Source organism: Cotesia typhae, unplaced genomic scaffold (assembly GCF_013202065.1).
Source record: "Cotesia typhae breed Kobodo isofemale line unplaced genomic scaffold, CoteBio_Ctyphae contig_5, whole genome shotgun sequence".
NCBI lineage: Eukaryota > Metazoa > Arthropoda > Insecta > Hymenoptera > Braconidae > Cotesia > Cotesia typhae.
Genome location: NW_027423757.1, coordinates 11,632,574 through 11,650,559, shown reverse-complemented (window position 1 = coordinate 11,650,559; position 17,986 = coordinate 11,632,574). Strand labels below are relative to the sequence as shown.

Genomic DNA, 17,986 nt, shown 5'->3' with positions numbered 1-17,986 from the left:
GTACATTACTGACAGATTTATTTAAATTTTTTTCTACAAAAAAAAAAAAAAAAAAAAAAAGGATTTTGATTTTTTTTTCAATATCTATTAATAAAAATTTTTTATTGATAAATTTACATTTTCTAATTAATATTAGAGCAAGAAAATTAATTCAATCTACAGTTATTTTTAAATAGTTGGAAAATTTTAATAAAAATCAAACTAACAATTTTAGTTTGAAAAGACTTTAATTACTTAATGAAAGACTCAAAAGATTGTAACCACAAGACAATTTTCGATAATTTTCATCATTAAGCACCAAAGTAATTAATGTTCAGAAAACTTGGAAACAAATTGTTCAAAACTCATAAATTTCTTTGGGTAAATTCACTGAAACTTAATATGAAAACTCAAAAATTGAAAGAATATTTTCACTTGTTAAAAATTTTATTATTAGAATAATTTAGTCAATCAAAAAAGAATCAGTTAAACCCTATCAAACCGGCGATAGTTCGGCTGACAGGCAGAAGTTGAATCAAATAAATCATCTTCTCTTTTCGTCATCTACTAAATGGATCAGTAATGACCCTACTGATTGACAAATAATTTTCCAAAATCATTAGCTTAACACAGACATAAAATAAGTGTCTACAAAGGGACAAAATTTAAATTACTTCGCCCTCTAGCGATGTCACATCGACACAGTCACATTTTCCTTCTTAATCCTTCACAGTTATCAGATTTGAGTCCGCTACTAATAATATTTATTGTTTGTTAAATTTATTTGCTTCGTCACAGCTCATAACAACAATGCCTGAACTACATTTAAGTCACCGGCATTATAAAGTTTATCATAAAAAATAGCTTTGTATTTTATTGTGCAAACTCTGAGATTAATCATAAATTAATCCGCCAGATCATCAATATTTACAAAAATTTATTTATCACCAAAAGTTTTTTCGCTTTGCAAAATATCGTAACAAAATTTTCCGCGGTGGAGCATGACATATAAATACAGCTTACTCAATTATTCAGCGGTGATGAAATAAATTTAGATTAAATATATTGTTAATTAAATGAATATTAATTGAAATTCATCGATTCTGTTTTTCAGAGTTTATATTTATAACTAAAAAAAAAAAAATTTTATTCGAACAAATATCGCCCGAGGTGGGATCGTAATTGATAATTTAATTTTTCAATTTCGGTACTCTATTAGTTGTATAAAAAATATTTATTTAATTATTTTACAGTGCTCCAATAACCAACCGGCTGGCGTTTAGAACGGATGTAAAAAATATAGGCGACATCATCTGCATGTCCAGTGCCTGGAAAATTGTTGTTGCCTTCGATTTTGTGCAACGACTGATCGTAATCAAAGGAATTACGGTAGTAATAAATCGACGCTTTACCGAAAGCCGTTAGATATCTTTGTGTGAGGTCTATTCCGGCTATGAAACTCAAATCTGATGCCGGTTGAAGAAGATTGTCAGTTAATTGCTTGCCGATCATTTGAAACAGTATTCCCACGGCTAGAAAAATTTTTTAAAATTAAAAAACATCGTCACTTTTTTCTTAAAGAGTAATTATAATTTTTTCAACATAAATTTAAGTCTCAATTTAGAATTAAAATTAAAATTAAAAAATTTGTAAACACAGAAATTTTTTAAAAATTCAATTTTTTAAGAATCATTTTAAAAAAAATTTTTTTTTTATCAATTTTACATATATATGTTGTAAGTATATATTTTTTAAATTTATTATAAATTAAATTTAAAAAAAAAAAAATTTTATTGAATTTTTAAATACAAAAATCTTCGTAAAAATGAATTATTTCAAAAATTATGTTGAAAAAAAATTTTTTTTAATGTTTTACATTTATATATATTTTTAAAATTTATTAAAAATGAAATTTTGAAATTACTTTATTAATTTAATTTTTAATTACTAAAATTAAGTCAAGCCTTTTTCCGTCATTCTTTAATGGCCAATTTTTCGTAAATTTATTTTGAAAACTCACGTCTAGTAAAGGATAAAGCTTCATCGCTGGTAAATCCCATAATTTGTGGCCCTTGGTAAAATTTTCTTTCCCTATACTTCTTGATAGGATATTCCGGTAATAAAATAACTTCCATTAGAACTCGCTGGAATCTCGACCATCGGCTTAAACGGTAACGGCAGGCTTCTATTGAAGATCATCTTTAAACGATCGCGCATTAATTTGAAATTACAATTGTAATAAAATAAATGACATTAACCATAAGGATAAAAAGTATCTACCAGGTCGGGAATAAGCCAATTAGTGGCGCTCACAATATCTTGAAAAGTTTTGTGATAAAGTTCCTCAAGCAACACGTCTTTAACAACAGTATTAATTCCAAGTTTACGTTCCAAACTAAAAGCGCCGCTTTCGGCTTCCTTCGAGGAAGAAAAACCCCATGAATTGAGTGGCGAGCCGCTCATTGCTATCGACGCCCGGAATAATCCTTTCGAAGCACCTGATAATTTGTGAAGTTGAATAGATACTGCTCCAGAACTTTCCCCGAAAATCGTCACTTTTCGCGAGTCTCCGCCGAAGTTTTTTATGTTCTTTTGGACCCATTTAAGCGCTAAAAGTTGGTCCTTCAGTCCGGCGTTGCCTGTGCAATTCGCGTGGTTTAGCGACAGAAAGCCTAAGGCTCCTAATCGATAGTTCATCGCGACTACTACCACGTCCTTCTCGATCAGATAATCAGGCCCGTAGAATTTGCTGTCAATCGAGCCGGAAATGAACGCTCCGTAGTAGATCCAGACCATCACTGCTCGCAATCGAGTATCATATGATCGAACCTAAATGTTTTAACTTAGTTTTGTTTAGGATATTTTTTTTATATTTGATGATATGATTATTTATACACGGAAAAAATAATTTGTGAAAATTACAGAAATTTTTTTAATGAAATTTATATTATTAATTTTTTTAATGTGAAATTTACAAGTTTCCTAATGTTAAATTTATTTTATTCTAAATTTAGACATTTTTCCACGCGATAAATTTACACTTTTTTCCAAGTTAATTCAAAATCATTAAAGTGTAAATTTAAGAATTTTTCCACACGCTAAATTTACATTATTTTCAAAGTTAATTCAAAATTTTTTAAATGTAAATTTTTTAATTTTTCTACACGTTAAATTTACATCTTTTTCCAAATAAAATCAACATTTTTTCACTGTAAATTTAAAGATTTTTCCACATACTAAATTTACATTTTTTTTTAAATTAAATTAAAATTATTAAAGTGTAAATTTAAGAATTTTTCCACAGGCTAAATTTACATTTTTTTCTAAATAAAGTCAATATTTTTTCACTGTAAATTAAAAAATTTTTCCACACTAAATTTACATTTTTTTTTATGTACATTTAACAGCTAAATCCTGACAATAATAAAACTGTAAATTTATCTATAATTTTAACAGGAATTTTTTTCCGTGATACATATTAAAAAATATTTTACTTTTATTCATAATTATTATTTTTAATTAATATTCGATAATTACCCGAGGCGTATACACGTTCAAATACAGACAATGTTCATACCCGATAGTTTCCAGCGTGTCAATATCAAATTGCGAGCAAGGATTTGGGTCCTTTAGAGCTCGCAAAAGTGTCGGCTCCCAACTATCAGCCTCTTCTGGTGGCTAATGGTTTATTTAGTGCGAAATTTTTTGCTAACAGCACAGCAATCAATAGATTAACAAAAAAAGTTACCTTGAATCTGCGGCGGCCGGTTGGCGGTTTAGCGTACGGTATGCCTTTGAAAGCGATGTACTCTTTGCCCGATTGAACAGTCAGTAAAGCTCTGCCGAGCACACGTCCGTTATTCGTCCTTACAATCGTAATAATTCTAGAATTTACTAGCCCGATTAACATGCTTACAATAAAAATTTCAAATAAAAATCTCTCCATTTTTATGAAAAATGAATTTTTAATCAAATAAAATCAACTATTTATTAACTGAGTATTTTTTGTGTACGTGACTTTTTAATATGAAAGACTTAAAGCGTAAAATATAATATAAATAAATGTTTACATTGACGTAAATGAATGTTTTACTAATACTGTAATAACTTTTTTTTTTTTTTTAATTTAAATACAATTTTATCTAAATTTGATGTTGAAATTAGTTTTGAATTGACAGCGGTGGCTATTAATTTAATATCGGCCGCTTGAGGTGTAAATCACGCGTTATACAGGAAATTAAAGCAAAACATGATATAACTGATCATGTTTACTCAGTTGCCGATGAACAACCTCTGTCAATATCAGATTCTTAACTAGTATTAATGTCAACAAATATAATGTAGTGTGATAATTTATTTTTTTATGTTATCGGCAATTATTTTAATTTAGTTGTTATTTTTAGTGGAAGTTAATTCATTGATTACGTGAAATTAAGATAAGTCGAGTGAAAATTGATTTTAAAATTATGTATTCGGGCTAGTCAATTATTGTATTAGGTAACGAGTGTTATGACACTCTTGTGTTTTAATATTGACGTTTTACTTTTATACAAAATTAATTAATTAGAATGTCTTGTGATTTATGACAAATAATCAAATATTTTTGTGACTTGCTTTAAAAATTTTTTATTTTTAATAATTATGACCTTTTAATTTTAAATATTCCATTGATTTATTTTATTAATGAAATACATCTAATAATTTATTTAATAAAATTAAATTATCAATTAAAATTAACTTTAAAATAAATATAATTTTTTTGACAGTATTTATTAGTAAATAGTCTAATGTCTCCTCTACGAAATTTTTCTTAAAGTACAATTTGTACGCAAATTTTTTTTTATTTATAAAAAACTGTTGCAAAAAATGTTTCAGCTGGCTTTAATCAATATATACAGAAATATTTTTTCCGTGGATTTTTTTAAACGTTCAAGTTCAATGTTTTCGGAATCCATTGGTCAAAAATTTTCCATAAAAATATTTGTTTTTAATAACAAAATAAAAAAAAATTTCATTTTTTAATTTTAATTAAATTTGTGACACAAGCTATCAAAAAATTAAAAAAAAAATTTTTTTAAGCCACTTTACAAAATTATTTTTTTCTAATTATTAAAAAGAAAATTTATTAACTTTAATTACAATTAAAATTAAATACTTAAATTCTTTTTCAACATCATTGAAATGTCTGATTATTTTTTTTTTTTTTTTTTTTTTTTTTTTTTAAGAAAAAAATTAAAGAAAAACATTATTTTTAAGTTTAAGAATAATCAATTATTTTCAGTTTTGGTGAAATTTTACTTTAATAAATCAATATTAAAAAAAATTTGTCAATCAGAGTAGCATCAGGATTTCCATGACGAACCGTGCGATAGTTCGGACGCCAGGAGCGGAGCATAATCAAAGGAATCATCCCCAGCGATCATCATTTGCTAAGTGGATCAGTAATGACCCTACTGATTGACAAATTTTCCTTCCACACAAATCGGTTATAAAAGTTTCCAACAACACTCTGCTTAGGAACTAACTTTGTCGTTTTAGACACCTAGCGGGCGGACGTAGAACTTCTTAAAATAACACAAGATAAAGAATTATCAGTGTGTGTATAGAATGATTATTCCCCAAGAATTCTCCCTTTAAAATATTTTCCGTATTATTTGCCGAATGGAAAATAAAATTATTTGAATAGAATATTTTAATATTTTTTATGAAACTTGAATATTGAATTAAATTTGCTCGGAGTAAAAATTAAAAAAATATTTTTCACAAAAAAAAAAAAATTAGAGAAAAAAGTTGTGCAATAAAGATAAATTTTGTTAAAAACAATTAATTAACAATTCAATAAAAAAGATCGCCCCTGGGTGGGCTCGAACCACCAACCTTTCGGTTAACAGCCGAACGCGCTAGCCATTGCGCCACAGAGGCAGATGGGTCAAAGTGAGCTACAATATATTTATAGACTTGTAACCATTTTTTTTTTTATTAAAACATGAAAAATATTCGGTAAAATATTAAATATGATTACAGTGAGCATGAAAAAGTTAAATGCGAACCTGAGGAAGAAAAATAAGAAAGCCAAATGCAAATGACATTGAATAAGTATCAGATATATATATCACTTTCACTTTATTTTATTGTTCATGTTGGAATACATGTATATTCATGAAACAATCGAATCCATTTTATCTGTCAGCAAACTTTTGCACGCAAAGTGAGTCGGGCGTATACACAGCAAATAAATAAATATAAATAAATAAAATAAGACAGAGATAAAGCTGATATTTAAAACTTTGATGCATGTTCAGCTGGTTTGAAACTTTTTCCATGCAAAAAATGGGATTTTTCGTTTTACCTTTTTCATCGCCATCAAGCAAATTAAACATTGATCCTATAGGATATATATATATAGATTTAATGGATGAACATGGAAAAAAAAATTTAATGTCAAGATTGCAGAAATGCTTATGTAAAAATTAGACAAAAAGCTTAATTTACATGCATGTAACTTATATTACACGGTATGAAACATTTAATTATTTGCACCGTTGCAATTATCCGTTGACAAATTTAATTGTCGAGCTTTTGTAAATAAAACTCATTACGGCTTGTAAACTGTGGTTACGACCGAACAAATAGCCGATAAGGTGCGACACTTTATCGCAAACCACAAAATTGTACACACGCTTATGTATAAATTTAGCATGAAACGTTTTGGTAACAATTAACGGAAGGTACTTGAATCATGAAGATTACTTGACCCTCTGTGTGTCGTTTATATGTGTAAGTCTGTGTGGCTGAGTAATGATGTACTGGTCAATCGGGCATATAGGCGGTTGCGACCGCATACAGTAAAAAAAATAGCTAACCACTGCTACATTCATATCCCAAATTCCTCTTTATGTTATCTTGCATTCTCTACTGCGCTCATTACAGCATATTATGCAGACGCTATATGCATTCATCCCAACTATTTTAATTAGTCACCCTTATTTATGTCTTTTATCGATTCTTTATGATGTTTGTGATATTAATATTCTGCACTAGCTAATGTATATCGTAGAAATCTTGATTTCTATTTTTTTGTTACGATATTTTGCATAGCGAAAAAACTTTTGGTGATAAATAAATTTTTGTAAATATTGATGATCTGGCGGATTAATTTATGATTAATCTCAGAGTTTGCACAATAAAATACAAAGCTATTTTTTATGATAAACTTTATAATGCCGGTGACTTAAATGTAGTTCAGGCATTGTTGTTATGAGCTGTGACGAAGCAAATAAATTTAACAAACAATAAATATTATTAGTAGCGGACTCAAATCTGATAACTGTGAAGGATTAAGAAGGAAAATGTGACTGTGTCGATGTGACATCGCTAGAGGGCGAAGTAATTTAAATTTTGTCCCTTTGTAGACACTTATTTTATGTCTGTGTTAAGCTAATGATTTTGGAAAATTATTTGTCAATCAGTAGGGTCATTACTGATCCATTTAGTAGATGACGAAAAGAGAAGATGATTTATTTGATTCAACTTCTGCCTGTTAGCCGAACTATCGCCGGTTTGACAGGGTTTAACTGATGCTTTTTCGATTGACTAAATTATTCTAATAATAAAATTTTTAATAAGTCAAAATATTCTTTCAATTTTTGAGTTTTCATATTAAGTTTCAGTGAATTTACCCAAAGAAATTTATGAGTTTTGAACAATTTGTTTCCAAGTTTTCTGAACATTAATTACTTTGGTGCTTAATGATGAAAATTATCGAAAATTATCTTGTTGTGGATACAATCTTTTTGAGTCTTTCATTAAGTAATTAAAGTCTTTTCAAACTAAAATTGTTAGTTTGATTTTTATTAAAATTTTCCAACTATTTAAAAATAACTGTAGATTGAATTAATTTTCTTGCTCTAATATTAATTAGAAAATGTAAATTTATCAATAAAAAATTTTTATAAATAGACATTGAAAAAAAAATTGATAAATTTATTTTTTTAACCAATTAAAAATTGTTTTTTCTTCTTAAAAATGCAATTTTCCCTCGAATCTAAACTTCTAAATTTCTCTACATTGCACTTCATTGACTGAAGAATAAATGAGTTCCTCTTCACACAATCACAGAATATGCACGCGGCATTAACCTTACAAAATGACTTCATATATTAAAAAGCGACTGTACAAACATCCCAGCAATTTCAAAAATTGAATATCTTCTAAAATTCAAAAGGATTTTCCAACTTTTCTGCTGACAAGTTACGAGGGTTCATATTATTTTAGGGTCTCCGGGTCATAAAACGCCCTTATAAGAATTTTATTATCCCTACATTATGACGTGTCGAAAAGAAATGGTCTTCTTGAAACAATGTATAAATTCCTAACATCCCCCGAAATTATAAACCATTCAAAAAATAATAAATCGGAAGTATCCCCTATTACAAATTCGTAGTAGATAAAAAAAAAAAAATTGCAAGGATAGTATAAAAAGTAAAACGGAGTATAAAAACTCAATATTTTATTCCCAGTAGGCATACACTGACAAGCTGAAATATAGGAGCGATCCCGGAATTTTACTTTCAAATTTAACGATCCTTTCAATTGATTTTAAAAATTTCCCTCTGGTCAACCTGCAGGAAATGGAAAACAAGCGAAATAAATTTCAGCTGGAAAGGAATTACATTTTTGACTAAAAAAAAAATTCACCTATCGAGCCTGGGAACAAAAAGTGACTGCACAGTGTCCAGAAACAATGGTCAACACTCAACTCGGAAAAATTGAGTGAGTTTTTTATTTTAAAGGTCGGATTTTTAAGCCGCACTTTTCTCTTCTATCGTGTTACCAATCAAACGGACTCGATAATGAAAATCTATGATCCCGGTACAGCAGGATGAAACAAAATCTAGTGCTCGGTGTTTATCCACTCTCTTAGCATCCGTGTCTAACAATGCTTGTTTAATACAAGGGTATTAGCTTTGTCCCAAGATTGCGATACTCTGATACTATTGTAAGCAATTTACATAACTCCCCTCATTTAAATTTCTCCCCGTCAGTCATTGTCGGTTAAATACGCTGACTTTTTTATTTCCACCGATAATAATTTATCCAATTAAAGTTATTTAATTAACAAAAGAAATAATCAACGTCAGTTTATCAAAAGACTAGTATGAATTTAGGAAGGAAAGTTTAGTTTTGAGCCAGACTTTGAAGAGAATTGTCTGAAGGGGATTTGCCTTAAAGTTTATGAAAAAGGAGTTTATAATGTAGAATATATATATATATATATATATATATATATATATATATATATATATATATATATATTGTAAAGTGTGTAGTGTATAGTATACATCATGAGATGGGAATTTTTAGTTCGTTAACTCTCAATCTCAGTGCAAAGCCAAAATAACACAAATTGATTAGATCTGCCCTGACCTTGTTATACGTCGGTAATTATGTTGCTTACGAACTCGCTAATGCTCGGGTATTCTCGTTAACGTCAGCATCTTGATTATGAACCGCTCCACTCTATATACATTCTAACGCAGTCCTCTCAAATCGGTTGGGATTTAAAGGAGAATCAAATTTCATTAAACCGCGGTCAATATCTTTGCCTAAATATTGTCAAAATTTATTCATTCGATAAGATATCTTGCACTTTTTCACAAAATTTAATACTTTTATTCCACATGGAGAAAAGAAAAAGAGAAAAATTACATTATAAATAGTAATAAGCTTCACTTTATATATAAAAAAAAAAAAAAAAAAAAAAAAAAAAACGGAAAAATTGGAGTATTAAATAACATTTTTATAAGTTCAAACTTTGAATGTTAATTTTCCGAGCTTTCAATGTAATATTTACATTTTACAATGTAATTCTTACAAAATCCGTAATAATTAACATCTGAACCTGTGATTTTTCCAGTTTTTTATATTAAGCGCCACGTTACATTATTTAATGTAATTTTTTTTTAATTTTTTTTTTTTTTTTTTTCGTACTTAAAAAATAAAAAAATTTCTTCATATTTATTAATTTTTTTAATTATTTATTTTTATTTATTAATTTTTTTCTTAGAGCTTTTTTAGATACATTCAGTGTTTTTAACTCATTCGGTAGTTTATTATAATATTTAATTGCTACATAGTAAGCATTTTTGGTAGATAGATCACATATAAAAAAGTTATTTATTAACCTTCTAACGATGTTAAAAAAATTTCAATTTTTTTCCATACGCATAAATATAAATTTTTTATATATTTTTTTTCCTCGGGAACTTTTTCACAATAAATATTAAAAATCTATATAAACGATGTTTTTTTTATCATAGAATAGAATTTTTCCACTTTTTGCGCTTCATCTTTTATTCACCTAACAAAAGCAAAATTTTATTTTAACAATGGTCACTTTAAAATATTTTTTAAAACAATTTTTTAGCTAAAACTGATGCCAAAAAATATTTTTTTACATTTTCTCCCATTATTCTGATGGTTGTTGTATTTTTAATGGGCCAATAACAAGTTTGTTGACAAAATAATTTATGATGTACTCAGACATTAAGTTTGAAGCGATTTTTCCCTGCAAGATCGTAAATAGTGTGTACTTTTTCTCATCCACTTTGAGAAAGTTAACGATCGGAATATAAATATAGCATTATATTCATTTTGACAAGTACCTTGCTCGGAATGATAAAAAATTTTACAGACATGAGAGATATAACAATATATTTTACAGCCACTAAAATGTTGATGGCTCTTTTTAATTAATAAAAGGTTACTGTTAGTTTTTCATGGAATATTTTATTCCGAAAGGATAGAGTTATGGCTCTCGAAAAAGCTTTGGGAAATCTAGTGAGCTTCTATCAGGCGAAACGTGCATTAAACCAATAAAAATTTGTTCCTACACGAGTAGAAAATAAATTCTCATGATCGAGTGGATCATACAGGTGATTCCCGATCGAGTCTATTACATATTACATAAATGCACAGCTATTTTCTGCATCAATAATTCTCCAACAATAACAATTTCCCGGTGGATGAAAATCGGGAGCATAATGCCAAGAAAACAGTGGAAATTTCTATCCCTTGTAACTTTTAAGGATGATAATAATAATGGTAACGTGTGCAGAGATCTTTAAGTTGCCTTTTTGGTGATGCATCCAGGGTGTACTGAATAAAAATACCTTTTATTATAATGAGCAATTATGAGAAAGGAGTATGTGGAGTATTGTTATAAAAAGATAAAAGGAGGTCGACGGTTTGTCTGTTACCGTTTTTTGTAAGACAGATAACCTCGGGCAATAGAATAAGCGGGACGATGGAAAATGCGTATAACCTCGGACCACAGAAAATTTTACGTGACCTCGGAGTTTAATGGAAGGACGGTGCATTCAGGACATTTTATATATGTATTAGAATCTATATAAAATAAAGTTTAATATTGTATAAGTGACATTTTAAGTTTTTAATTTTGTTTAAAAGTTTTTTTGTTTTTTATTTTTTTATTCAATATTTTTTTTTTTTTTTTTTTATGTTGAATGAGAAAATTTTACACTGATGAAAAAAATACATTTTTAATCAAGAAAATCTAGAAAATTATTATTTAATTTTTGAAAAAAAATTTTTTTTTCAAAATTTTTCTTCTTGATTTTAATTGATTTTTTTAGCACCATTAATATTGTTGGAATTTAAAAAGCATACTAAAAATAAATGAGTAGTATCTATGAAAACTATGAAAAATATATTTTCAATGGCTAACTTTTGGCAAAATTTCAAATCTATTTTATATATTTCAACGAGAAGTGAAATACATCAAAAATATGTAAAAAATATCTGCAGAATAATGAAAAAATCTATAAAAATTTCAAACTATACAATCTTATAAACTTTTTACATTTTGATTCATATTTTTGCAATAAATTTCTAAGTAGATAGATAGATAATAAGTTTTTTGCAAAAAGAAGTTTGTTTAAAATTTTCAAAGTTGTCAATTACTGTAGTATCAGATGACGCTGAAGTTGACAGGCATTACAAGAATTATTTCTTGACCGCAGAAATTCTAATTTTGATCTAAATAATTTATTAAAATTTAGTTTGATTTTTTTTTTTTTCAAATCACCAAGCTATAAAATAATTTTTTCTTGAATTAAGTTTTAATTTAATTTTATAATTTGGAGTGGTGTACATAAATAAATACAATACAAAAAAAAATGCAAAAATTAGGGATCAAAATTATATTTTTTCCACTTTTGACCAAATTCTTCCCAAAAATCTTCACCCCAACCCCAAAATTCCAAAATTCAATAAAAAAAAACCGCACTTTCCAAACAAAGTTACTTTTTCCATCAGCGTAAAAAGTTCTCCCGACTTGGACGCCACTAAATAACCTCAAGACATCCAAATCCAGGGCGGTAATCTCCCGCAGATTTAAACCTCGGAGATTCTTCCATCTGAATGCTTCGGCGATTGCACACGACAATTGCGTAATCCCGAAAATCCCGTAACATAAAAGCTGTCAGTGCAGCAGCGAGTAATGCGCAAGTGCCTGGTATACAACCAGCCAACAAATAAATATAATATTCAAGTAGTTAGGGGTTGCGTGGTCGTGTGAGCTTAAAGTAAGCTCGGTTCTCCGTTCCGACTCAGCTCTTGGCTCGAAAATAATGAAACACGTAATCGCGATATGACAAGCTAGCTCCCCGAAAGTTGACACTTAGGCGCCAAGTTTAACGGCTTGAAGACATGACAGGTCGAGTGGATGGGATGGAAAATTTACCGGCAGCAACAAAGAAGGACTAAGTTGTTGAGGTTTACCATTTTCTTCTTCTTCTTCTTCTTTTTCCTTGCTTTAGTTACAGTCGTCTTCCTCCTTCTACTCTTCGGAACTTAACTAAGAGCTACGAGGAGATACTAAGTTTTACAAGTAAGCTTCCTTCTGCTGTACAGCGCACAATATGTTATGTTATCTATATATAGATAGACACATTGCCTAAAGTGTGGAGATATATGTATAATAGTGAAGATATGTTTAGCGTGTCTAACTGTCAAAAAAGTTACCGTCGAGCTTTCCCGAAAAGAGAAAGGGTAGAGTGTTTTATAACACCCTGCGGGCATAATGATCTTTGTCAATAGATCAGCCGTATCTCTCTCTCGCTATCTGAATAAACACCCACCCCATATCCATATATATATATATATATATATATATAAATAAAATATACGAGCGCAATAAATCCGGCTATTTTCAGGGGCATTCACGGGTGGCATAAATATAAATAAATATTAAAATCAGAACAAACAGTGGTACATGCAGTGTGGAGTAAGAGGAATTGCAACATTTGAGTAATACCCGATTGGGCGCCACTGTAAATTCATCCCCGCGGGACTCTGGTATTAACTGAATGATAGTGAAAAAATGCTCGAATTTACCAGCACGAGCAGTCCACTACTGTGCACAATGGAGAGTGCTTCGGAATCGGAAGGGAGAGGGCCAAATTGAATATAATGGGTGTTGTAACTAATCGTTATTAATAAACGGATTGCGGTGGTATACTGCTATTCGTTGGCAATTTATCGCTGTTATTTGAGTAAGAGGATAAATTATTGTATTGGAGCATTATTGTATACAAGCAAGAGTCGAGAACATTAAAATTTGTACGGATTTTGTACGGGATAAGGGAGTATGTTGTAAATCACGGAGATTTGGTAATTGACGTTTTGCATGAATTGGTACATTTTATTCGGGGAATTTTTGGAGTGGATGTGAGTGGTTGTTTGGAATATTTTGGTAATTAACTGGAATTTAGAGCTCATTTGGACTTTAAAAAGGCAAAAATTACATTATATAATGTTACGTGGCGCTTCATTTGAAAAATTATAGTTTCAGATTGTAATTATTACAGATTTTTCAAGAATTACATTGTAAAATGTAAATGTTATATTGAAAGCTCTGAAAATTAACATTCAAAGTTTGAATTTATAAAAATGTTATTTAATACTCCAATTTTTATAGTTTTTTTATACGAAGCGACGCTTATTACTATTTATGATGTAATTTTTACATTTTTATTTTTTGTCTGGGGATGATTGAATTTTTTGGTGGTTTTTTTTTTTTAGGTTTGAATAAATTTGCGTAACATTTTTGGAAATTTTATTTTTTTAATTACTTTTTGAATAAATTTAAAAAGGGGAGACGATAAAAAATAAATTTATAAAAGATTAATAATCATCACAATAAAATATATTAATTATTTAAATAAGCACTCTAAATTTATGTCTTTTTATAATACTACATTTTTTAAATATTAGATTTTTATTTTCTTTTAATTATAAATAACTATTTTTATTAATATTTTATTAAAAATTTATTTAAAATTATTAACATCAAAATTAATGAATAATTTATTTAAAATTATTAACATCAACATTAATGAATAATTTAATCAAAATTTTAGTGGGTTAAAAATAAAAAATTAATTTTTTTTAAAAGACTTAAAAAAAAATTAAATTGCAGTGAAAAATTATAGAACAAAGATAAAAAAAAAACCTCGGTAGTTATAAAGTGAAGTATGAGCGGTAGAACAAAAGTAAACTACGTCGGCAGTAATCTTTACCCTCAAAAATGACTACTTACTCCCCAATTTCCAGCGATTAATCTTTTGATGTTCCAGTTTCCGGGAACGAGAAAAAAACTAACAAAAAAACAAACAGCCGTGGGATTTATTACAAGGGAAGTTAAATTAAAAATAATTTCCGTGGGTTTATCTTTAAAAAAATTAACGAGCTTGCATAAATACTTAATTTAATATCGTCTTTATTTTTTCGATGGATATACATGTGTAATATCTCACAGTCTAATTATCACGGCGCAATTACACATGAGCGGAAGAACAAATATATATAATACAAAAGTACTTAGTAGTTGTGTGTATAAAGAGATGAACTTTTTCATAATATATATAACATTTTTTAGCCCGGTCGCACGAAAGATAACAACTGGAAGTATTCCCTGGAGTTAGTGTATACCCACGGTAGCCGCAAAAAGTGCCACCGGCATCTTCACCTTCACACTTTCGAGCCCAAGTGTAAAAGTTTCGAGATATTTTTACTCTACCTGGTTCTTCATCGATGCTCATATTTCATCCCCTTTACTTCTGTCAGATATAAATCCTAAGGGACAACAAAACTCCTGTAATAAATATTTCATTTTCGCTTCTATAAATACTGTACTGGCTGTTTCTCCAAAAGTACGCGTCCATTTCATCAATCATCATTCATTATCATTAATTTTCAGTCTTTAAAATGTCAAGTAAGAGACTGTCAGATAAAAATCCCTTTTTTGAAGAAAAAAAAATTTTTTTCCATCAAAAATTGAAATAAATTTTTCAAATTTGCCAAAAATGCAAAATTATAAAAAAAAACCTTCTTAATTTTTGAAAATTTTCAATTATACAAGTAATTCTGCAAAATTTCCGAATGTCAAATCCATAAATAAACCTTCGGGAGTATAAATTACGGGAAGTTCCGAACAAGAAATATATAACCAGGCCACGTATTTGCAGGCACAAGATGAATCCACCGGTGATTATGGATACTCTGGTGGTGCTGGTGAATGGCTCAATTATTATTCCGGAACCTCGAATCCCGGATTTCTCATCTAATCTCGGTCACTTACCAGAAGTCTATAGGACCTGAAACGTTTTGAACGAGGTTATTTATAATGTATAGATTAAATTATACTTGGCGGTTGTTTTAATTCGGTTTTGAAGTTACCTGTGTAGATCTATACCGCTCCTCTGGACTTTATTACTATTGATACTTGTCTATTCTGACTACTGTTGATGTGATGCATCCAATCACCTGTTGCTCGCCACGTTTACGGTTTAATGATGTTATTTAGTTATTATTATCATTATTATTATTATTTTTATTATTATTATGGTGTGATATTATATTATATTGCCTTTCATAATGCTTAGTGGATATTTCAATCAACTTCAGTAGATGTTTATCAAGTATTGTGTTATTATTATTTATTTATTTATTTATTTATTCATTCATTCATTCATTCAACCTTTACTGCACCGGCCAATTAATGGATTTTAGTTAGTGCTCTTCTATTTACCCGCGGTATTTTGTTAATGAAAATTTAATCTTCTTTAATCTGCTTTCGGGTATTTTATCACTAATTTATTTTGATTAATGCTGTTTTTAATTTAAGAAAATATTTAGGTGATTATTTTAATTTTTAAAATTTTTTTAGGGTAATTGCAAAGGTCTTGGATCTTGTATCTCGTGAACTATAGACATTTTTAAAGATATAAACTCATCTTGATATTACACTCATCGAGACCTTTCATTTGAGTACCCACATCAATTTTTCATATATATATATATATATATATATATATATATATATATATATATATATATATATATATATATATATGAAAAATATATGAAAATGCATATGGGTACTCAAATGAAAGCTCTTGATGAGGGCAACATCAAAATGAGCTTATATCTTAAAAAATGTCAATAATTAAGAACTGACTTTGCTATCTTGTCAACTGATCAATTTTTTGAAGATATAAGCTCATCTCGATATTACACTCATCGAGACCTTTCATTTGAATACCCACATCAATTTTTCATATATTTTATATATTTATATATATGATAAATATATATATATATATATATATATATATATATATATATATATATATATATATATATATATATATATGAAAAATATATCAAAAATGCATGTGGGTATTCAAATGAAAGCTCTTGATGAGTGTAACATCAGGATGAGCTTACAAGTCACGGTAGTCCCATAGTGACTGCAATTTTTCTAGTTATTATTATGACTAATTTTTTTTGAAGTTTTTTTGCATTAAAAAAAAATTCTTTTCGTAGAAAAAAATTCATATAATTTTTTTTCATTAAAAAAATGTAAAGTTGTAAAGAAAAATAAAATTCTTAAACTTCCTAATTTCGCCCGCTCTCTTCATTAAATTACAGAAAACTAAACTTTAATTGCAAAAAAAAGAAAGAAAAAATAAACAGCCGATGCATTAAAAGAATTTATTGTTTACAACTCTGCGTTTATATAATTAAACCCGATAGAATTAGTGAATTTAATTTAGTAACATAATTAAACGACGTGGAACCTTGAGTCTATTACGGTGACAACTACAAGTGCTTTGAAACTACTGTTACAAAAGTTCATAACCTCTTTATAACCACGCTCAGGTCCTTTTCCCTCGTGATTGGTCCTTTGTTCCCAGTGGCTCAGCCATTGAATAGAACCCGTTAATTAAATATATAGTACGTGTTCTCAGAAACAATTGACAATTCTTGGCATACCATTACATATCTATACTTACACATATAATCACGAGCGAAATAACATTTTCGCGGTTATTTAACCTCGAGCCGTTTGCAGAATATTTAAATTGTCGCGAAAAAAAAATAAAATTCAATATTGTAGATGTATTACTCGTTTTTTTTGTTTATTACCATTCTATTTGAATTTATAATTTTGTAAGTCGCTTTAGTTCAATAATAAACGCATGAAATTTACATTTTTTTAATTATAAATAATGCGTCAAAAAAAAAAATCAATGATAATAAAAATAATTGTAATTTATTTATGAATTTCAAAAGTTGAATTTCTAATTTTAGAGTCTAAAATATACACAATATATACATTTTTTAACATAAAAAAATGTTGAAATAAAATTTAAAAAAAACTTGAAAATATTTTAATATTTTCTATTAATTCCAAAATTCAAAATTTATTTATTTTTCAAAGATTAAATTCGTAATTTTATACGCAAAAAAATTCATATAATATTCTAGCATTAAAAATTGTTAAATTCACGTAAAAAAAAACTAAGAAAAATTTTAATTTTTCTTCGTAATCTTCAACAATTAAAAAATTGAAAATTTCTTCTTGAGTTAAATTAAAAATTTTCTTTCCGAGTTAAATTTTCAATTTAAAGTCAACTAAAAT

The 17,986-nt window shown here is 28.2% G+C and overlaps 2 protein-coding genes and 1 non-coding gene across 10 annotated transcripts in view; 1 reads left to right on the top strand and 2 right to left on the bottom strand.

Annotated features, from left to right (window-relative positions):
• The window catches only part of Nachra3 (nicotinic acetylcholine receptor alpha3 subunit), a 78,723-nt gene that overhangs the window by 29,053 nt on the left and 31,684 nt on the right, over positions 1 to 17,986 (top strand). The window lies entirely within an intron of this gene.
• Positions 1,235 to 3,889, bottom strand: LOC141530424 (juvenile hormone esterase-like). The gene is made up of 5 exons (XM_074247506.1): positions 3,728 to 3,889; positions 3,517 to 3,657; positions 2,260 to 2,808; positions 2,000 to 2,178; positions 1,235 to 1,511 (listed from the first exon to the last, which is right to left on the bottom strand). Exons 1-4 carry the CDS (start codon positions 3,887 to 3,889, stop codon positions 2,071 to 2,073), a joined length of 960 nt encoding a protein of 319 aa, XP_074103607.1. The 3' UTR covers positions 1,235 to 1,511; positions 2,000 to 2,070.
• Positions 5,829 to 5,901, bottom strand: Trnan-guu (transfer RNA asparagine (anticodon GUU)). Its single transcript has one exon. It is a non-coding gene; the product is annotated as a tRNA-Asn (tRNA).

Excerpts from the sequence above, each read along its gene's own strand:
- LOC141530424 (XM_074247506.1), bottom strand. The coding sequence starts at position 3,889 with ATGTTAATCGGGCTAGTAAATTCTAGAATTATTACGATTGTAAGGACG. Across the intron at positions 3,658-3,727 it reads CCGGCCGCCGCAGATTCAAG|CCACCAGAAGAGGCTGATAG; the intron begins GTAACTTTTTTT and ends ATAAACCATTAG. Across the intron at positions 2,179-2,259 it reads ATTGGCTTATTCCCGACCTG|ATGATCTTCAATAGAAGCCT; the intron begins GTAGATACTTTT and ends GATCGTTTAAAG.